The 18,613-nt window shown below is 40.3% G+C and overlaps 1 protein-coding gene across 1 annotated transcript; it reads right to left on the bottom strand.

The window, feature by feature from the left end:
- Window positions 1-12,068: 12,068 nt before the first annotated feature.
- FGF19 (fibroblast growth factor 19) lies at window positions 12,069-17,689 on the bottom strand. Its single transcript, XM_006111467.5, has 3 exons — window positions 17,266-17,689; window positions 16,683-16,786; window positions 12,069-12,444 (listed from the first exon to the last, which is right to left on the bottom strand). The coding sequence occupies exons 1-3, from the start codon at window positions 17,498-17,500 to the stop codon at window positions 12,112-12,114; spliced, it is 672 nt and encodes a 223-aa protein (XP_006111529.1). The 5' UTR covers window positions 17,501-17,689; the 3' UTR covers window positions 12,069-12,111.
- Between the last annotated feature and the right edge of the window lie 924 nt (window positions 17,690-18,613).

Genomic DNA, 18,613 nt, shown 5'->3' with positions numbered 1-18,613 from the left:
ACATGAAATTGACAGTATTTCTGAGTGTACATGGGTTGATTTATAATTTCTGTTAGTCTTGTATGCACTCAACTGACAACAACCATTCCTCCAATAAAAGATTTATTTGAACCTGTACAAACCAAGTCTTCATTCAGTGCAGTCAGATTCAGCTGGGCAAATCTTTGAATGTGACACCATCTTCCACATAGATAAATTTGCAGGATTGGACCTGATGGGGGGAGCATTACTGCCCAATAGTACCCTCTGTTAATAAGGTATTGCAGTGCTGCAACTCCCTGCCTCAGTTTCTTTCCCCAAGGTGGAACTACTTAGCTCTCCACAGATTGCTCTGTGCCAAAAATGACAATCCTTTTTTAAGATAGCAAGAGACTGCCTAAAAAATCCCAATAAATAAAGTTATTCTGCCCTTTAAGGGCTTCTCTTCGACCCATCTTCTGGCCTTGTTCCCAGTTCCTTTGTGAAATATTTTGACAGTCACCCTAAGTTGATTCCTCTGACATACTAGTCTCAGGATCTTCCAACAAAACCTACCTAATCTCTTTGGTTCTACTCTCAGACTGAGTTCTCTCATCCCTCTTGGAAGTTCATTATATTATCATCTTATTTGCCTTAGTGCTGCCCCCTGAATCTGGGAGGCAGTTAATTAGTTATGCCACAGGTGAAAGCTACCCCCCCCCCCCCCCCGAGGAAAGCTCACTTTAGCATCCTTGTATGCTTACATTTCATCTTATACTGTTGGCTTTTTTACACTGTTATAATGCTGTGTTGAATCATGCCACTTTTCTTTTATATGACTATATACAGGTTTGTGCTGTCTCATTTTTTACACAAAGATACTATTTTTTTATTTTAATGTATGTATAAAGTTAGACAAAGATGTACCAGGAATATAATATTCTTCATAACAAACTCTCAGGCTATGTCTACACTGGCGGCTTCTTGCACAAGAACATCCTGCGCAAGGGTTCTTGTTCAAGAAGTCTTGTGCAAGAAAACATCCATACTACCATGTGCAAGCTGTGCTTTTGTGCAGGAGCACCTATGGCAGTATAGATGCTCTCTTGCACAAGAAAGCTCTGATGGCCATTTTAGCTATAGGGCTTTCTTGCACAACAAATCCCTGCCGAGCATCCACACTGCCTCGTTGAGCAAGAGCTCCTGCACAAGAGGGCTTACACCTGTTAAAAAAGAGTGTAGCTCTTGTGCAAGAAGCCCTCTCTTACCACGCTGTACTGTAAATTTCCTTGCGCAAGAGCGGTCGGGCAGTGTGGATGTTTTCTGGGTTCTTGCGCAAGAACGGCCATATTTGCGCAAGAAGCCGCGAGTGTAGACATAGCCACAGACTACTGGTTTCATCTCATTTCAGCTTGACTTCTGTACCTCCTCCTTTAGAACTTTCTAGAATTTGGTTTATCAGAAGTATGAAAGCTGAAATTCATCTCCTTGCCTGAAACTGGTAGAATCTCACATCTGTTATCAGAAATCTTCATAGGCAAGTTGCTCTTACTGGAGTCCAAAATAGCATTTACATCTCCTCTATCTTGGAATTACTTTCTTCCACTTCATATCGCTCTGATTTCACCTATTTCTGTTCTGTAACCTGTTCCCTAATACTTTGCAAACATTGGATTTCTTCTTACAGGCTCTACGTGGTATTATTTTAAAGTTTCTATTAATAAGGCTCTGTTTTTCTCTGCCCTTTAGCTACCTGGGATGAAGGGAGAAGCGTTCATATCACTCCTTCAGCAGAGTTACTCTGGCAGATAGTCATATCCCATAAGGGTTCAGTGTGTGGCCCACAAGATATTTTGTTTGCCATTGCCCACATGCACGGTTGCCAGATTCTGCTGGTTCCTGTCCATGTAGGTTTTCTTTAGTATTTCTAAAGTAATACGCAGTTAAGCAAGGACAGATGAAGTGAAGTGCATTCTCTTTTGAGGTAGCATCTGGCATGATTAGAGCCATGGAAGCATTCAGAGGAGTCTTGTACATTCTGAAATTTAAAAGATAGGTATATTTAGAGCTAAATAATCCTCAGCCCTAAGCAAATGTTTGAGGTCAGAAAAGGGAAGAACTAAAAAAACCCCTCATTTTGTCATGCTTTTCTTTGAAAGACAAAGGACAATTGCTGTCCCTTCATTCTGGAGCACCTCTCTCTGTATGTCACCAGGCACGTATACCATCCCAAAGTGAGCAGGAAAGAGCTGCAGCAATGGCACCACCCTACCAGTCGGCTGAACAGGATCCGTGAACAAATACATTGCACCATTCAGAGGAAAGGATGCACAATGTCTGGAGCTCAAGCTCTCTGAGGTCTACCAGGGGTGAAGCATCACAGCTCTTCCTCCTGCACAAGCCTGTACATAAATCAGCCAGTCTGACTCCCGCTCATGAAAAGAGAAGCATAGCAAAGACATTATAAAGGTATACACAACTATGAGTAAAGGAGCTCAGTCAAGTGCTGCTGTTTATCTTTCCCCATATGACAAGAAGCCACTCCGGGAAAGATAATACATGTTAAAAGGATAAAAGGTAATAATGTTTTAAACATCAACAATTGTATAACTTACTGTCAGAGGCAATAACTAAACCTCCTCAATGGTTGTGAGTTAAACTATTTAAAGAATAGAAAAGCAGTATTGTTACTCTACCCTGGATGAAATTTGGAAGGTCTGGCAATCTTCATGCTGAAAGGAATAAACAAGGGCAAAGAAAAATAGTACTCGTAACTCATAAACATATAGGAATTTAGGATCTCTGCTCTGGAGCAGACTGGTCCATCTAGTTGAATATCATGTGGCCTATGCTGCACTCATTAAAGAGAGGTAAGCCTTTCTTAGGGTTTGTCTACAATGCCAATTGAATCACAAAACTTTTGTTGTTCACAGAGGTTTAACGCTGCCCCTCCCCCCAAGACAAAAGTTTTGCTGTGGCAGGGTAAACAAAGCTTGGTCAGCAGGGCTGTGTCTAGACTACATGGCTCCATTGACAGAGCCGTGTAGATTAGGGTTGTAGGCAAAGGGAAATGAAGCGGTGATTTAAATAATCGCTGCTTCATTTAAATTTAAAGGGCTACCGCGCTGAGCTGACAAACAGCTGATCAGCTGTTTGTCGGCTCAGCGCGCTAGTCTGGACGCTCCGCGGTCGATATCAAAGCCCTTTGTCGACCACCCCGTTATTCCTCGTGGGATGAGGTTTACCGGGGAGGTCAACAAAGGGCTTTGATGTCGACCGCGTAGTGTCCAGACTAGCGCGCTGAGCCAACAAACAGCTGATCAGCTGTTTGTCGGCTCAGCGCGGCAGCCATTTAAATGTAAATGAAGTGGCGATTATTTAAATCACCGCTTCATTTCTCTTTGCCCAATAAACAAATCTACATGACTCCCTCGACGGAGCCATGTAGTCTAGACATACCCCAGGGCTGTGACTAGACTGCATTCCTTTTCCGTAAAAGGGATGCAAATTAGACATATCGCAATTGCAAATGAAGCGGAGGATTTAAATCTCCCCCGCTTCATTAGCATAAAAATGTCTGACACTTTTTTTCGGCATGGAGCTTTGCCGGAAAAAAGCGCCAGTCTAGACTCAGATCTTTCGGAAAATAAAGCCTTTTCCGAAAGATCCCTTATCCTTCTTAAAATGAGGTTGAATATGTTTGTCTATCCCTCTTAAAATGAGGGATAAGGGATCTTTCAGAAAAGACTTTATTTTCTGAAAGTTCCACGACTAGACTAGTGCTTTTTTCTGGCAAAACTCCATGCCGAAAAAAAGCGGCAGCCATTTTTATGCTAATGAAGCGGGGGGATTTAAATCCCCGCTTAATTTGCAATTGCGATATGTCTAATTTGCATCCCTTTTACGAAAAAGGGATGCAGTCTAGACACAGCCTAGGAGCGTTCACTTATCAACAAAGCAAACCCTGATGGTAGGGGGTAGAAGTATTTTGTTGGAAAACGTGCAGACAAACAGCATTTATACTACCTGATTTGACACAACCGTGTCGCTAAAAACTGTGTGGCATAGACAATGCCTCAATATTGCACAAAATCCAGAAGAAATATTTCCCATGCTCCAGGATTGCATAAGGTCAGAAAGAAATCTCCCCTTTGGTACAGTATTTCATAGAGTCAGGAAGGTATTTTCTCCATAGTATAGTATTGCATGATTGTCAAGAGCCATGAGGCAGCATTGCACCTTCCTTTGAAGTTTCTACCTTAAATCACGTGAGGCTGAACTAAGTGGACGAGTCTGTTCCAGTGTGATCTATATTTCTATGTGAGTAGCTGAGTCATAGCTGGTTGTCCTTATATTGATTATAAATGAAACAGACTTCAGCACACTTAGATAAAAGCAATTAATTTAATAGTTTACAACTGAATTACAAACTACTGCTTTTTGTAGAAGTCATGAAACTTTCTGATATAAGTCACATGCATACCAGAGACAATTTCCCAAGAGTTGTCTGCTCACCTCCTATAGATCAAAATAAGTAATAAGCTTTCTCTAAGCCATCAGTCCACATTCTCAGCTAAAGTTCTGGCCTATTTTTTGGATGAGTTGGGATTAATGTTTGCAGATATGTCAGTATGCATTATGGATTATAATTTTGTTTTCTTGAGCCTGCAACATTAATTGTCCTAAGGCGGCATTGTTTTTTACATTTCTGTTCAGCTCAGATGCAGTCTGGTACAGAAGAGACATAATTCACATTTTCTCATATAGACTATTTTTTTGTTCTTTCTTGTTTTGGAATTTACTTTATATCTAAAATAAAGTCATTAGAACTGAAAGCCTAGAGTTACTCTTTATATAGAGAAAAGAATAACACCAGCTTTCACAAAGCTTAGGGATGATGAAGAAAGTTGACTTCCTATTGATGCATCATGCACTGGGTACTTATTTATTTCTTTTGTTTATTTACTATTTGTATTACTAGAGTCCCTATGAGCATTGGCACCAATTTCCTGTAGTCCTAGAGGTTGCTTGATCCCCCTCTGCTCCAGGCCCTTGCCCCCACTTCATCCCTTCCTGCAAGGTCCCATTCGTAGACCTCTGAATAAATACAAAATTTGTATCCATATCCACATCTGTATCTGCAAAAATTAACTGAAGATATCCGCACTGACATCCATGAATACAGATACCTATGGATATAAAGTAGATATCAGAAAATTTGCAGGGTTCTAGATACACGTTTATATCCATATCCATAGCCTCAAAAATGAGATGACTATCCAAATCTGCAGATACAGATATCCATGGATTTGCAGGACTTTGCCCACCCGCACTCTGTCTCGATCTCAAACTTTAACTCTAGTAGGCTGTGTCTAGACTGACCACTTTTTCCGGAAAAGCAGCTGCTTTTCCTGAAAAACTTGCCAGCTGTCTACACTGGCCACTTGAATTTCCGCAAAAGCACTGACCATCTCATGTTAGATTGTCAGTGCTTTTGCGGAAATACTATGCTGCTCCCGTTCGGGCAAAAGTCTTTTTCTGAAAAACTTTGACGCAAAAGGGCCAGTGTAGACAGCAGAGATTTGTTTTCCGCAAAAAAGCCCCGATGGCGAAAATGGCGATTGGGGCTTTTTTGCGGAAAAGTGCGTCTAGATTGGCCTCAGACGCTTTTCCCTGATCCAGCACCCTTGGGACCCAAGCTGTCCCGAACCAGGGAATCTGCCAGACCAGAGGAGGTCAGTGCTCCCCTGCAGGCTTCCCTGCTTCTGGGGCCTTCTCCCTGGGGCTCCCTGCCCTGCCACTGGCCCTGCTAACCCTGGCCTGGCATGGCTCCTCACCCTGCTGCCCGTACACTGCCCCAGGATCCCTCAGGGACCACGTCTTGGCTGCTGCTAGCCCTGCTGCTGGAGGGTGTTATCTGGGGTTCCCTGCTGGGGCCACCACCGGGCTGACACTGGCCTTACTGCTGCTGGGGGTTCCCGGACATCCCACCCCACTACTAGGACCGTCCCCACTTCCCACTGGAGATTCTAGGGTTCCCCAGCCAGGGTTGCCACCTCCACTAGACCTGCTTCAGCTGGGAGGTTCCCCAGCCGGGGCTGCCTGTTCACCCTGGTTCCTGGGGTTCCCTGACTGGACTCTCCAAATGCCACGTGGCCCAGCTGACCTAGCTGGATCTCCCCAGTCTCCATATTCTCTCAGTTAGCTCCCGCTCAAGCCTCTGGGGCACTTTGGTCCAGCAATATTCATGGCTCTGCCAGACAATGGATGTTGCCAGACCAGAGAGTCCTGGATTTGGGAGGTTCAACCTGTAGTTAAAGATGTAGGAGATCAACCTACTCTTGTCATGAATACATGGAATATCATTTCATTGTTGGAAAATCCTGACTAATCCTAAAGAAACTGATAGCACTTTCAAAAGTATCTATGCAGATCCATAGAAATCTAAGATCTTTCTTAGATTTATGTGAACAAAAGAAATGTTATACATACACAGCCAAAATAAATACAATGGAATCAAACAATGTGAATAAATGTTCATGAATAGTTTTTCATAGGTAAATCACCAAAGCCTGATTGTTTTATGAAATTTTACAAGACTTACAGACATTTTCTGACTGGAAATGTTGTGATAATTCTCAATATTTCCAATAAAATTTACAGTCCTTTCATATTTTAATTTCACAAGATTATTTGGCATCTAGCACTGGAATTATTTTTTTTTGTGGGGTTGGGGGAATATTAAAGCATTTCTGAATGATTCTCTAAAAGCTATCAAGTGGCTTAGCTTCATTTATGGTTGTCAGAAACAAATAAACATATAGCAGAGATTTTTAAAGATGCTTAAGGAATTTGGGTGCTCTGTTCCCAAATGGAATTTAAGATCCAGAAATCTTAGGCATCTTTGAAAATCTCAGTCTATGTAATTAATTTAAATCATTCTAGTCTTGGCTTAATTTTTCTCGCCTGGAAGTAAAGTGACAACATTTCCTCTGATTTCAGGAGTCATTATATGTGTCCTATACACCAAAATTTTGGAATAGTTTCTGTACACTTTAAGACTATACATTATTATCAGATTTAGCACACTATTCCTTAGATTCAAGGAGAGGTCCCCATCTGATGGGGTTAAAAAAAAAACATACACAAAAGATAAAATGTATTCTGAATGGAAATAAGTGCAACTCCTATTGACTTTACACTCATGTTGACTTAAAGGGAAGTGCATTTGTTTTCATCAGGCCTGCAATTGCCCACAGTGAAAGCATTTTTGATGAAAAAATTGATTTAGACCTTCCCACAATGCCTCTTCCTTAGATGCACAGAGCACTTATGGCAAACTATACAGTATCTCAAAAGACTTGGCAAATATGTGGTCTTGGTACTTCTATCTCAAAGAGCGTGTCTACACAGCAACGTTATTTAGGAATAACAGCCATTATTGCAAAATAACAATGCGAGTGTCTACACAGCAATTCCGTTATTTTGAAAAAAATTCAAAATAGTGGATGGCTTATTCCAACTTCTGTAAATTTCATTCCATGGGGAATAACACCTATTCTGAAAGAGCTATTTTAGAATAGCAGTGGTATGGATGTTCCACTGCTGCTATTTCGAAATAGCTCCTCCCAAGGGCCATTCAAAGTCATTACTCCCTAGTGCCTCCTGGGGCTCTAAATCAAGGTAGCACATCCATACATTAGGAGAGCCTGCCTCGGACTAATTTTGAGGATTCGCTCTAGTGTACACATGCTATTTCGAAATAAGCTATTTTGGAGTATTTTTTCTGAAATAGCTTATTTCAAAATAAGCATGGCAGTGTAAACGTACCCAAACATCCATCACTCTAGTATTATGGTATTTGCTTGAAAGGAATTATTCATAATCCTCCATGCTTTCCAAGGACACCAGACAGAAACGTCCGCCATCTCCACTTTTATTGTCTATTCATAGTTTGAACAATGATTGTAGCTTGTAACTGGAAATTCACACTCAGACATCAGGCACCGATCCTTTAAAACGTTTTAAGGCTGTAAAATGTAATTAAAAATCTAAAGAGAGAGTGCCAACAATTTACAGCATTTAGCAAATTATGGTTACCCATTGGTTTATACTGTGTAATTTATGATGATTGTGTTGTTTATAGAATCATAGGGTTGGAAGAGACGTGAGGAGACCATTGAGTCCAACACCCAACTAAATTATTCCTAAAAATCATCTCAGTACAATACTGTTTAGATGTTTTGTATGCAAAGTTCCTGATCTAATCAGATGTCTAATAGTAAGAAAAATATTTTCCTGGAACCATTCCACCTTAGGCTACAAGCATTCAAGTCTAGACAATTCTTGGATGGGAAACCTCCAATGGAAACGTAAGTGCTACAGGAAACGGTGTTGGTAAATCAGTTCTTGGGATTTTTCTCTCTGAGTAAACGTTGACCCAGTACCTTACCATGCCATTACAATTAGAGATGTTGTACTGGTGGTCTGAGATGTAATATCAAAGCTGTCAGTACACGGGTCAGTAATCTCAGGATACTTTTAAAAAATGTAAGGATATTAACCTCTGTGCTCTAGACAAACATGATGCATAGTTACATTCTATTTACTTGAAATCCCAGTTTTAATTAAATAGTGTATCTAATGCAGGCACATCTCAAGTGTTTGTGTCCTCACTTCTGGCAGCCAAGGATTTAGCTATCTGACCCTATCACCTATATATTTATTCTTAAAGGTATGGTCCTAATCAGACCTTCTTTTATTCACAGTGTAGCTCATGAGCTCTTTTCTCATATTAAATGTGCTCTATGATCCATTTTTTTAAACCACTCTCTGAAGAGTCACTATGTTTCTTGACAATTAACATCACCTTTCTAGAAGCTATAACACCTGTCCCAAACTGTTGTGTAGGGCTGGTCAAAATTTTTCCATCAAAATATTTTTTGATGGAAAATTAGGTTTTTGACTAAACCATTTTTTGGGAAGTTTTGTGCTAAATTAAGCAGGTAAAACTGGATAATATCTCCTATGATGCACGATGGCCTGAGGACTCACAACAAGAGAGGAGACCATGGTGCGCCATAGAGTACTAATCCACTCCAGAATCCCAGTTCATAGAGGAGAGAAGGGACCTGAGGAATCTGAACTACAATTCCCATGAGTCACTGTGGCAGCTTTTCCAAAAGAAATGTTCAGTTTTTAATTTCTTGCTGAAAAATTAAACATTTCTCCAATGCCCTCCCCCGCGTTTTCTGCTGGTTAATGTTATAGGTTTTTTTCCTAAAAGACAGAACACTCCTCTCCAGAGGTGACTGCATTTCACAAGTGGATTAAGTGATCTTTATTTGTTAATAGATAAATCTGCTTGTAAAGTTTGTAGAATGGTTTGGAGGTCTTTGGATGAAAATCACTACACATTTTATTCACTTTATTTCATGTCTCTTAAGGTTCAGGTACAATAGTGCACTCAAACTGGAATCACCTTTCTATGCTGGGAGTTTTGCCTAATTACAGTCATCAGTGATCAGCCATCAAGGCAGCTATTCAACTCTTTTGTGCATACCTGCTATTTTTATCTTTGCAGTTTATCCCTGTTTTAAACCAAATGGTGCAAATCACAGCTTTTACCTGCTTTGCTTGTTTAAACTAGGAATTTCCAGTAAGACAAATGCTCCAGTATGTGGCTGCTGGAAGAACGGTAAATTACCAGTGTACATAAGTCCCTAAATTATTTCTGAAAAACTACTGCACACTTTTCAATAATTTAGAAATGTTTGAAGGACATTACTGCAAAATTAACCCGGGCAGAGCTTTATTAACTGTCCTGAATCCATGATCATGGGCATTTTTCTTTCTTTTTCTCATAAAAGGAAAAGCAGAGTTTAAACTAGAGCTTCATTAAGTTATGTCAGAGAACCAGATTTTGGGGCCTAGCCACTGAAGTCAATGGGAATGATGTAGATGGATGAGAGCTCACTATACTCTAAGTTCAGACATTTAGTGAATCATCTTCTGGACGTTTTCCACAACAAGTACAGCCTCTCCCCTCCTTGCTTTAAAATTGTATCTGGCCCGCCTGGTTTCCATAAGCAGTGCTAATCAGATTGTGTTTAATTTGCCACAGAAAGACTGTTGATATCCTGAAAACTATACTCTAAGAAGGCTATGTCTACACTGAATGCTTATTTAGAAGTAACTCATGTTATTTTAAAATAACAGAGTGCGTGTCCACACAGCAAGCCCATTATTTTGAAATGATTTTTGAAATAACGGGCATGTTATGCTGACTTCTGTAACCCTCATTTCACAAAGAGTAAGGGAAGTTGAAGGAAGAGTGTTCTTCCTTTGACTTCCTGCTGTGTAGACCAAAAGCCGAGTTAACGTACTTTGACTTCAGCTACGCTATTAACCTAGCTGAAGCTGCGTATTTTAACTTGACTTTAGTCCACAGTGTAGATGTACTGTAAGTCCTGCTTGTATATATTCTATTTTTAGCTGTCACTAACTGCATGAGTTGAGTGAAGTTTCTTTGTTTTTCTCTGCCTCAGTTTCCCCATTTACAAAATGGGGATAACAACACTTACCTGCCTTCCAAAAGCATAATGGAACTTAATAATGTCTATAAAGCTCTTTTAAGTCTGAGGAAATGTCACATAATTATTAAAGCAAAGTCAGATTTTATGCTGGAGAGGATTATTTTTATTACAAATTTATACACTAAACTACTGACATAATCACAGAAAATTAACAAATTTTATTTTCATTGTAATTTCATGATTACAAAACTTCACAAAATTTGTGAAAACTAAAAAAACCTTCATGAGTACATAAATAGAATTTTGAGTATAAATAACAGTAACAAAATAAACAGATGTAGGTTTTCAAATAAATTAATTATAAATATTGCATTGGTAATGAAGTGCTAGGTCAAGAAAATACTAACATTTCCAGTACAGTTTTCTGTATAGAAATACCTATTATAAATGAAGTCTTGGAAAAGGATAATTTTCCTGGACTCGTTATTTCACATTCCATTTGTTATTCTCTTGGTGGAATGCTAACATAGGAGAACAGGATTGAAAACATCATATATACATTATGGATCATATACCATCAAGAATCACTTCACTGCATATCAAAATTCTGAAACGTTAAAGTCAATGGATGAAGGATCAGCCCCTTTGTGTCTTGAAAGGTCTGCTGATGCTTTAAGGAAAAATATAAAAGCATATTTTAAAGTAATTTGACCTATACAACATTTATTTTCTGTCTCTTCCTTCAATTGCTATGAATATTTACATATCACAGGACTTTTATGACCTGAACGTTAATCTGTTTCTACTTCTTGTTCCCTACCAGATGAACATAATTATGGATTCTGTACAATTTTCAGTCCATAAATAGAATTATCATTAATGTTAGTGGGAATTCTATCTCAGGACAAGGATAATACAGGTCCCAAAGAATTTACCAACAAACACAGGTGAGCCCATTAAGAATCAAAGATCCAGTTTTCCATCCTGAGCCCTTAGATTTAATAATCAAAAAAGAGAAGAAAATTCTTCTTTTACATTATGCATTGTTTTTCACTGTAATGTTTAAAATGGAAAGTTGTCCCAGAGCATCAGCAGCAGTTTTTTTGAAGAGACAGATTTAACCTTAGTTCACAGGATAATGTTTGTTAGATTTTGCAATCATGTTTTATTTCAAATATTTGTCTTTGAAAGGCTACGAAGAGGTCATTAACCTCCCTGTGAATATAAATCTTTTGCTGCATTTGCTCCTATCAGCAGGAATCTCAGGTAAGCATAAGTAGTAATAAAGTGGTGAAGAAAAATGTTAGTGATCTTATCACCCCAGCCATCACCAAACAGAAGGAATTTCTGCACGTTGTGTATTTTTATCAGAGGTGAACCAGTTAAGCAGTTGTTGTTTAGATTATTTTTTCTAAATGTGATATGAAAACATAAATAGGTGCTTTTTAGAGTGTAGCCTTAGAAAGGTGTTAATATCTTACAAGTTTAGTATATTGCAAGAATAATACTAGCACCGTACCTTAAATATTTACATATTCTACATATTACTACTGTAAAAGCCAAATAATATCTTGGTCCTGGCAATATTTCTTCAAAATCATATTTAAAGACAGGAGCATTATTTCTGAAAGCTGGGGCTCTTCACTGGAGATATTTTAGAGGTGATTCCAAAGGGATCCATGCTGTCAGTTTCGAGAGGTGAAGAGAATAGATCTGATTCAAAAGTATGACTATAATCACCATATTCTCCAAAATCCATTGACTCCACAGGTACTGTATTGATCATAGGCAAGAAGTGAGACAATGGAAGAAAGTCTTTTCCTTTGAATTGTTGTCTTTGTTTGGCACTACTTAAGGACACAGAGATTCCATATTTCTTTGATTTATATACATTGTAGCCATCTGGGCGTATCTCCTCTTCAAAGGAGCAATCTTCTGTAGAATACCTGAGCTGAACAGTAAGGAGTGAAGACAATTACTGGTATGTATATGAAACAAAATACAGGACTATGTAGCACTTTAAAGACTAACAAGATGGTTTATTAGATGATGAGCTTTTGTGGGCCAGACCCACTTCCTCAGATCAAATCTTATATGATACTTATCAGATATGATATAAATCTTTTATGTGCTTGATCCTATTACTCTCCTTGATGAGAGAGTGATTAATGCTCTCCATAATATTCATAGAATTCTAACAATCTAACAATTCAAACAGTCATTTAAAAAGGCAGTAGGAGTCACAAAAGGCCAGATTTCACACCCCTTTGAAGTCACTGGGAGTAATTCCATTATCCTCAATGGTCTTTATTCCATGTATTACCACACAGCTGCTCTAGACTGCTCCATTCTGACTTTAGGGAAAACTGTGGTAACCTCTGGTAGGGACCTCCATTTAATAAGTGTGGATGAATGCTGATGTTTTAATTATAACCACAAGATAGCTAAGGAACCCATCAATCCAGCAGTCTATTGCATATAAAACTCAATATGAATCCCAAAGGAGATTTTCCTATGTAAGGTCTGCAAGGATCAGAACTGCAGAAAGAAATTTATTTTATAATAGGCTGTATTAAACTAAAGAAAATTAATAAATAAAAAACAATAAAAAGGGCAAACCAAGTGTTTTCTCCTAATCATTTTATTAACTTGTCTAAAACTGTATTAGAACAGTGTCTCTTTGTCATCAGGCATTAAACTTATCAAACAGTTCTACTGAGACAGCAATAAAGATTCTATATAGGATAATATATTTTATAACCTCCCTAGCAATTCGTAGAATTCATCTTAGACATTGTTTATAACATAGATATAGTACATTGAGATTCTATGTTATCATCCCAGACTTTTCCAGATCTTTTAAGTAATTATTCTGGTGCTATTTCTGGTTCAGTCATTTAAGGTGAATGAACTCTGGGCCAATGAGGAAAATTGCTGGCTATGTCTAGGTCTTTGATTAAAAAAAAAGAGTGTTCTCAAATGAACTCTCTGACTGTCAAAATATAACCTCAAGCACATTTGACTTTCTTTTTCAGTTGTAAAAAAAAAATCTAGCTTTGTCAAATACCATCAACAATGGAGTCTATGCTAGCGTCACCTTTTAAAAGTACTTTTTATGTTAAAGGGAAAAAGCAAAACAAAAAAAATTGCTATTCCTCACTGATTGAGATTTGCAATATTTATTAATTTGGACATTATTTGTTTTGAATGAATGTATTCTAGGGCCAGATTGTGAAACACTTTACTTCTACAGGTGGCCAGATTATTCACACAGAAAGTCTCACTGAAGTTAATGAAATTGCTGATGGAGTAATGTGTTAGATCCTACTTATTTACCTCCCAGTCATTGTACCTTCCCACCACACTACCTCCCAATCCTTACTGAGTAGTACATTTCTCCATTCCCTTCAATGGAATTATCTTCAGAGTAAGATACTAATAAAAATGAGGAAGGTGAAGAGAACAAATTTCCCATTGAGCCCTGAACAAACTACTAGGGTAGTGGGTCAAGGTGCAGGAGTCAGCAAATATTGTGCATCACTTGTTTCCCTGTGTCACTCCAAAGCGAGTGTGTGAGAAGCAGACAGCACATTTTAGCCACTGTAGGGGTATCATAATTAGCTGTTAGCATAGGCCAGTAGTACTTGACTTCCTCCTCTATCCCTTAATATACACATACACACAAGGCATATGGAACAGAGTGGAAGCAGGGAAAGGATAGTGCATGCAACTCTAGAGACACATTTTCTCTGTGGGCCAAATTTTGCTCACCTCACTTGTATGGATTAATGCTGAAGTCAATGGGACTTCTCATAGAGTAAGAAGACATACAAGATTCGACTCAGTACATATAAAGGTGTCTGCATGGCTGTATGCTAATAACTGTTAAACACGTATCTATTCAGAATATTAATTCACATAATGAATTATTGCTATAGTTCAACAGTCACAAATTAAGGGAGGTTCTCTCCCTCTTCATCCAAGATTATTAAAATAATGCACAGTACAACTATTAAGAGCCTACTTCCAGGGAAATCAATGAGAAATCTCCCACTGACTTCAGTGGAAGCAATATCCAATCTATAGTTATCAATCTATGAGTATTTCAGATTGGACATACAATAAAAACTTCAAACTGGCACTTTCCTTTCATGGGTGTCTAAGCCTAAAACCAGATTACCTCCCTCACTTTTTCAATTTATTGAGGGTCTGACTTTAGACAATAAAAGCAAGAAGATTCAGACTTGAAAGGCAAATTCTGTCCTAGATATTCAAACGAAAATTCAACTGGGCCTGATCCTGCTCTCCAGCAAATGGACATTTTGCTATTGGGCCCACCTCTCCTGTTGAAATCAGCAGGAGTTTCGCTAAGAAAGGTAAAATAGAGCCTTATCTGGCACTCTGGGGAAAACACACCTTCCACCTATGCAACTCAGGAAGCTTCAATGGAGTTACATGGCAATGAATTAGACCTTTCTCCTTAACTCATGCCTTTGAAAAATGTAAAGAACAACAAATAGTCTAGCAGCACCTTAGAGACTAACAAAAAATGTAGATGGTATCATGAGCTTTCATGGGCACATCTGAAGAAGTGGGTTGTGCCCATGAAAGCTCATGATACCATCTACATTTTTTGTTAGTCTCTATGGTGCTGCAAGACTATTTGTGGTTTTTGAAGTTTTTCCAGTGACAAACTAACACAGCTACCCCACTGAAACTTTTGATCATGCCTTTGAGTAGGTATTGCAGGTGTCTCATGAGAGCAGGACTGTATTTCTGATATAACTATCAGATATGCTGGAATAGCTAGGCAAAAAAAGCACGTGTTAACACCATGTCAGAGAATTGCTATAGTCCTTAGGTTCCCATGAGCCTACAGGTGATTTGTTGATCACCAGTAAGAAGTGAGAGAGTGGGAGAGAGTCCTTTCCTTTGAATTCTTGTTTCTGTTTGGCATGACTTAAAGAGATAGCAACCCCATATTTCTTTGATCTATATGTATGGTAGCCATCTGGGCGTATCCCTTCTTCGAAAGAACAATCTTCTGCGGAATACCTACACTGAATAGCAAGAAAATAATTACAAATATACCCGTATCATTTAATTGCCAGTTCCACATATCAAATAAGCTGTGTATAGTAAACATTATTTGGTCCTATTTTCTGTTTTAACCAAACATAGAGACTACGTCTACACTGCAAGGCTTTTGCGCAAAAAACCCATGGAGTGTCCACACCTCAAATGCACTTTTGTGCAAGGAAATCAAGAGTACAATGACAGAACAGAGGGCCATAGGTAAACCTCCTTTTATGGGGCATAGCTCCCTTTTGCATGAGAGTTCTTGCACAAAAAGGCAAGTATGGACATTCCAGAGGGGGTTCTTGTGCAAGAAACCCCTATGGGAAAAAGTACAGGTGCTCTGATGGCCATTCTGTGAATGGCCATTAGAGCTTTCTTACGCAAGAGCGTCCATGTAGTGTGGACGCTCTCTTGCGCAAAAGCAGATTGCTTTTGCGATGTGCTTTGAGGTGTGGACGTGCTCTTGCGCAAGAATTTTTTGGGCAAAAACTCTTGCACAAAAGGCTTATTGTGCAAGAAGCACAGTGTAGACCTAGCCAGATAGAAAATTGTTAAGGGAAAGATGCAATAAAGAATGAAAATGTTAGATGTCCTCCTTATTTTTAGTTGCATTCGAAATTTTGGAAAGTGGATTTTTTCATTTGACACTAAACGCTTACATTTCCACTAATAAACGTTACAGTTTCATTAGACACAACTAGTGACAAAAAGTAATTAGTGACTAAGGAGAAAAAGGAAACATCTCATAGTTCTGTCGACATTTTAATCAAAGAACCGAACCATTTCATCCTGCACATTATTTTCTCTCAGGGAGAGCTTAGAATAAACGTGCAGTATGTATCTATGTATGTACTTTGCCGAGAGACACATCCATACCCTGCCTCATTATACATTTTGATGTCCTTTCTCGGGCGCGGAAGTCAGACCCTGAATATGCTGTCTGATGGGAGAACAAAGATGCGGTCGGCTCAAGCCTTCTGATAAAAGCATCACCAGCCCCGCGAGGGCATGCAAACCTTCCCCCCATTTGCATATTGGCTTTCCCATGCTGAGTCAGTGCCCGGAGAGGGAGGGAGGGGACGGGACCCAGTTCAGTCGCCTATAACTTACAAGTCCATGCAGCTTCCCGTCTTCTTCCATGCAGAGGTACCGGGAACTGTGGACGCCCTTGATCGCCACCGTGCGAACTGCCACAGCCCTGATTTCCAGCAGACCTATGCAGTAAAATCAAACACAGCGTTAACTCAAGCGGGGGGACGGGGGGGGGGGCAGCGTTAACTCAAGCGGGGGGACGGGGGGGGCAGCGTTAACTCAAGCGGGGGACGGGGGCAGCGTTAACTCAAGCGGGGGACGGGGGCAGCGTTAACTCAACCGGGGGGACGGGGGACAGCGTTAACTCAAGCGGGAGGGACAGCGTTAACTCAAGCGGGGAGGGGGGCGCCTCGCCTTTTGCAAGCCGTAAGCACCCGCGTTCCCCCCACCGTCGCTCCGGGCTCCGTTTCCCATGTAATCCGAGGGGAAACGCTTCCTGCTCCCTTCCCACGAGAGCCCTAGCTGTCAGGCACTGAAGCGCACGCTCGCCTATTCGCAGTGCATCCTCCTAACCTCGCTAAGTGAAGCCACGGAGCGGAGCTCCATGCCTTTAGCCCAGAGCCTGTCCATCAGCAAGCGCGCAGCTGTCCGCTGTACTTACTGTGAGGACTCTGAATGCTGGTGCCATCCACTTTGCCATCACTGCTGATCCTCAGGAAGTAATTGAACAGCCCGTGTCTGCTGGCGGTGTATAGGTGCCTTAATCGAATAGGCTCCCCCCAGCCATAGTTCACATGTGGCCCTGCATCCGAGAAAGGCAGAGATCTCACGACCACCGCAAAGCAGAGTCCCAGCAGAGCCAGAGACGTGTGAGATTTGCACAGGCTCCTCCACATGTTTCCCAGGTTATTTAAATGGCAAGATGACTCCAGGCAAACACACACACACCGCCACGCGCACACGGAGGCGCAAGTGCCACTCAAATAGGCAGTGGCTGGGTGCTTTTTGAGCGAAATGCTTCAGGGATGTAGTAAATGCCAAGCCAATCCCCCTGCCTTTTTATAGGTCTCTGTTATCAGCCCAATCGATACGCTAATTCCAATTCCAATATAGAGACTATTTCATAGAAGGAGTTAGATCAGTCACAACTCCCCCGCCCCCCGAACTATTGATTGGATGACATCATTTCACAGGGGACACCCTAGGGTGTTGTTTTCTCCTCCCCCCGCTCTCTTCCTTAAAAGCTTTACCCAGGCATCCTTCTCTTCGTTGGACTCCAGCCTTTCCTATGCCTAGCAGGGCAGAAATGTGCATTCACGTGTAAACATAGTCTGAGGCATCTGTACCGGTGCAAACCTATGCAACGTGGGATCCGCAGTGACAATTTCAGTACTGAAGCTGAAGCGGAAAACCAAGAAAGACGGTTTTCAGCCTTTGCGGGACACCTTCAAAACGTTTTAGAGTTGGGATAGGGGGACAGATCACTGAATAAATCAAATATCATTCAATCATACATAAATGACGGCCACCCTAGCGATAGCGTTTGTGATCAAAGGCAGAAGTCATTTATACACGATAAGAAAGAAAGAAAGAAAGAAAGAACAGATGTGATTAAAGATCACAGTGCCCTGATTTACGCCTGGAAGCTCAAATTCTCGGTTAGAACCAATCCGCTGTTTGGAAGGGACATGATGCCCCTTTTCCATTTCCCTTTCAAAAAGAAAGCTAATGTCCCGATTGTTTCCAGTTTAAATATGTTGCTACTAAGCACAACATAGCACAACATTACATCTGAAGAAAGCTCCCTTTAGTTTCGGACACTTTAAAACACCTCCCCGTGCTCATTTTTAAACTTCCTTATTAAAGCTCACGTTTAAAAACTTGCATCGCACACGGGCGAAAGAAAAGGAGATTCTGTGCATCGTGCTTAGATTATCTACAAATAAAAGTACCGCTTCCCCAGCTCTTCCTATTCAGTACCAAGCGGCTCAAGATACTGCAGAAGAGGC

The sequence above is a fragment of the Pelodiscus sinensis genome, chromosome 5 (genome assembly GCF_052426305.1).
Source record: "Pelodiscus sinensis isolate ZL-2025 chromosome 5, ASM5242630v1, whole genome shotgun sequence".
NCBI classification, from domain to species: Eukaryota; Metazoa; Chordata; order Testudines; family Trionychidae; genus Pelodiscus; species Pelodiscus sinensis.
This window is presented reverse-complemented; position numbering and strand designations above follow the sequence as displayed.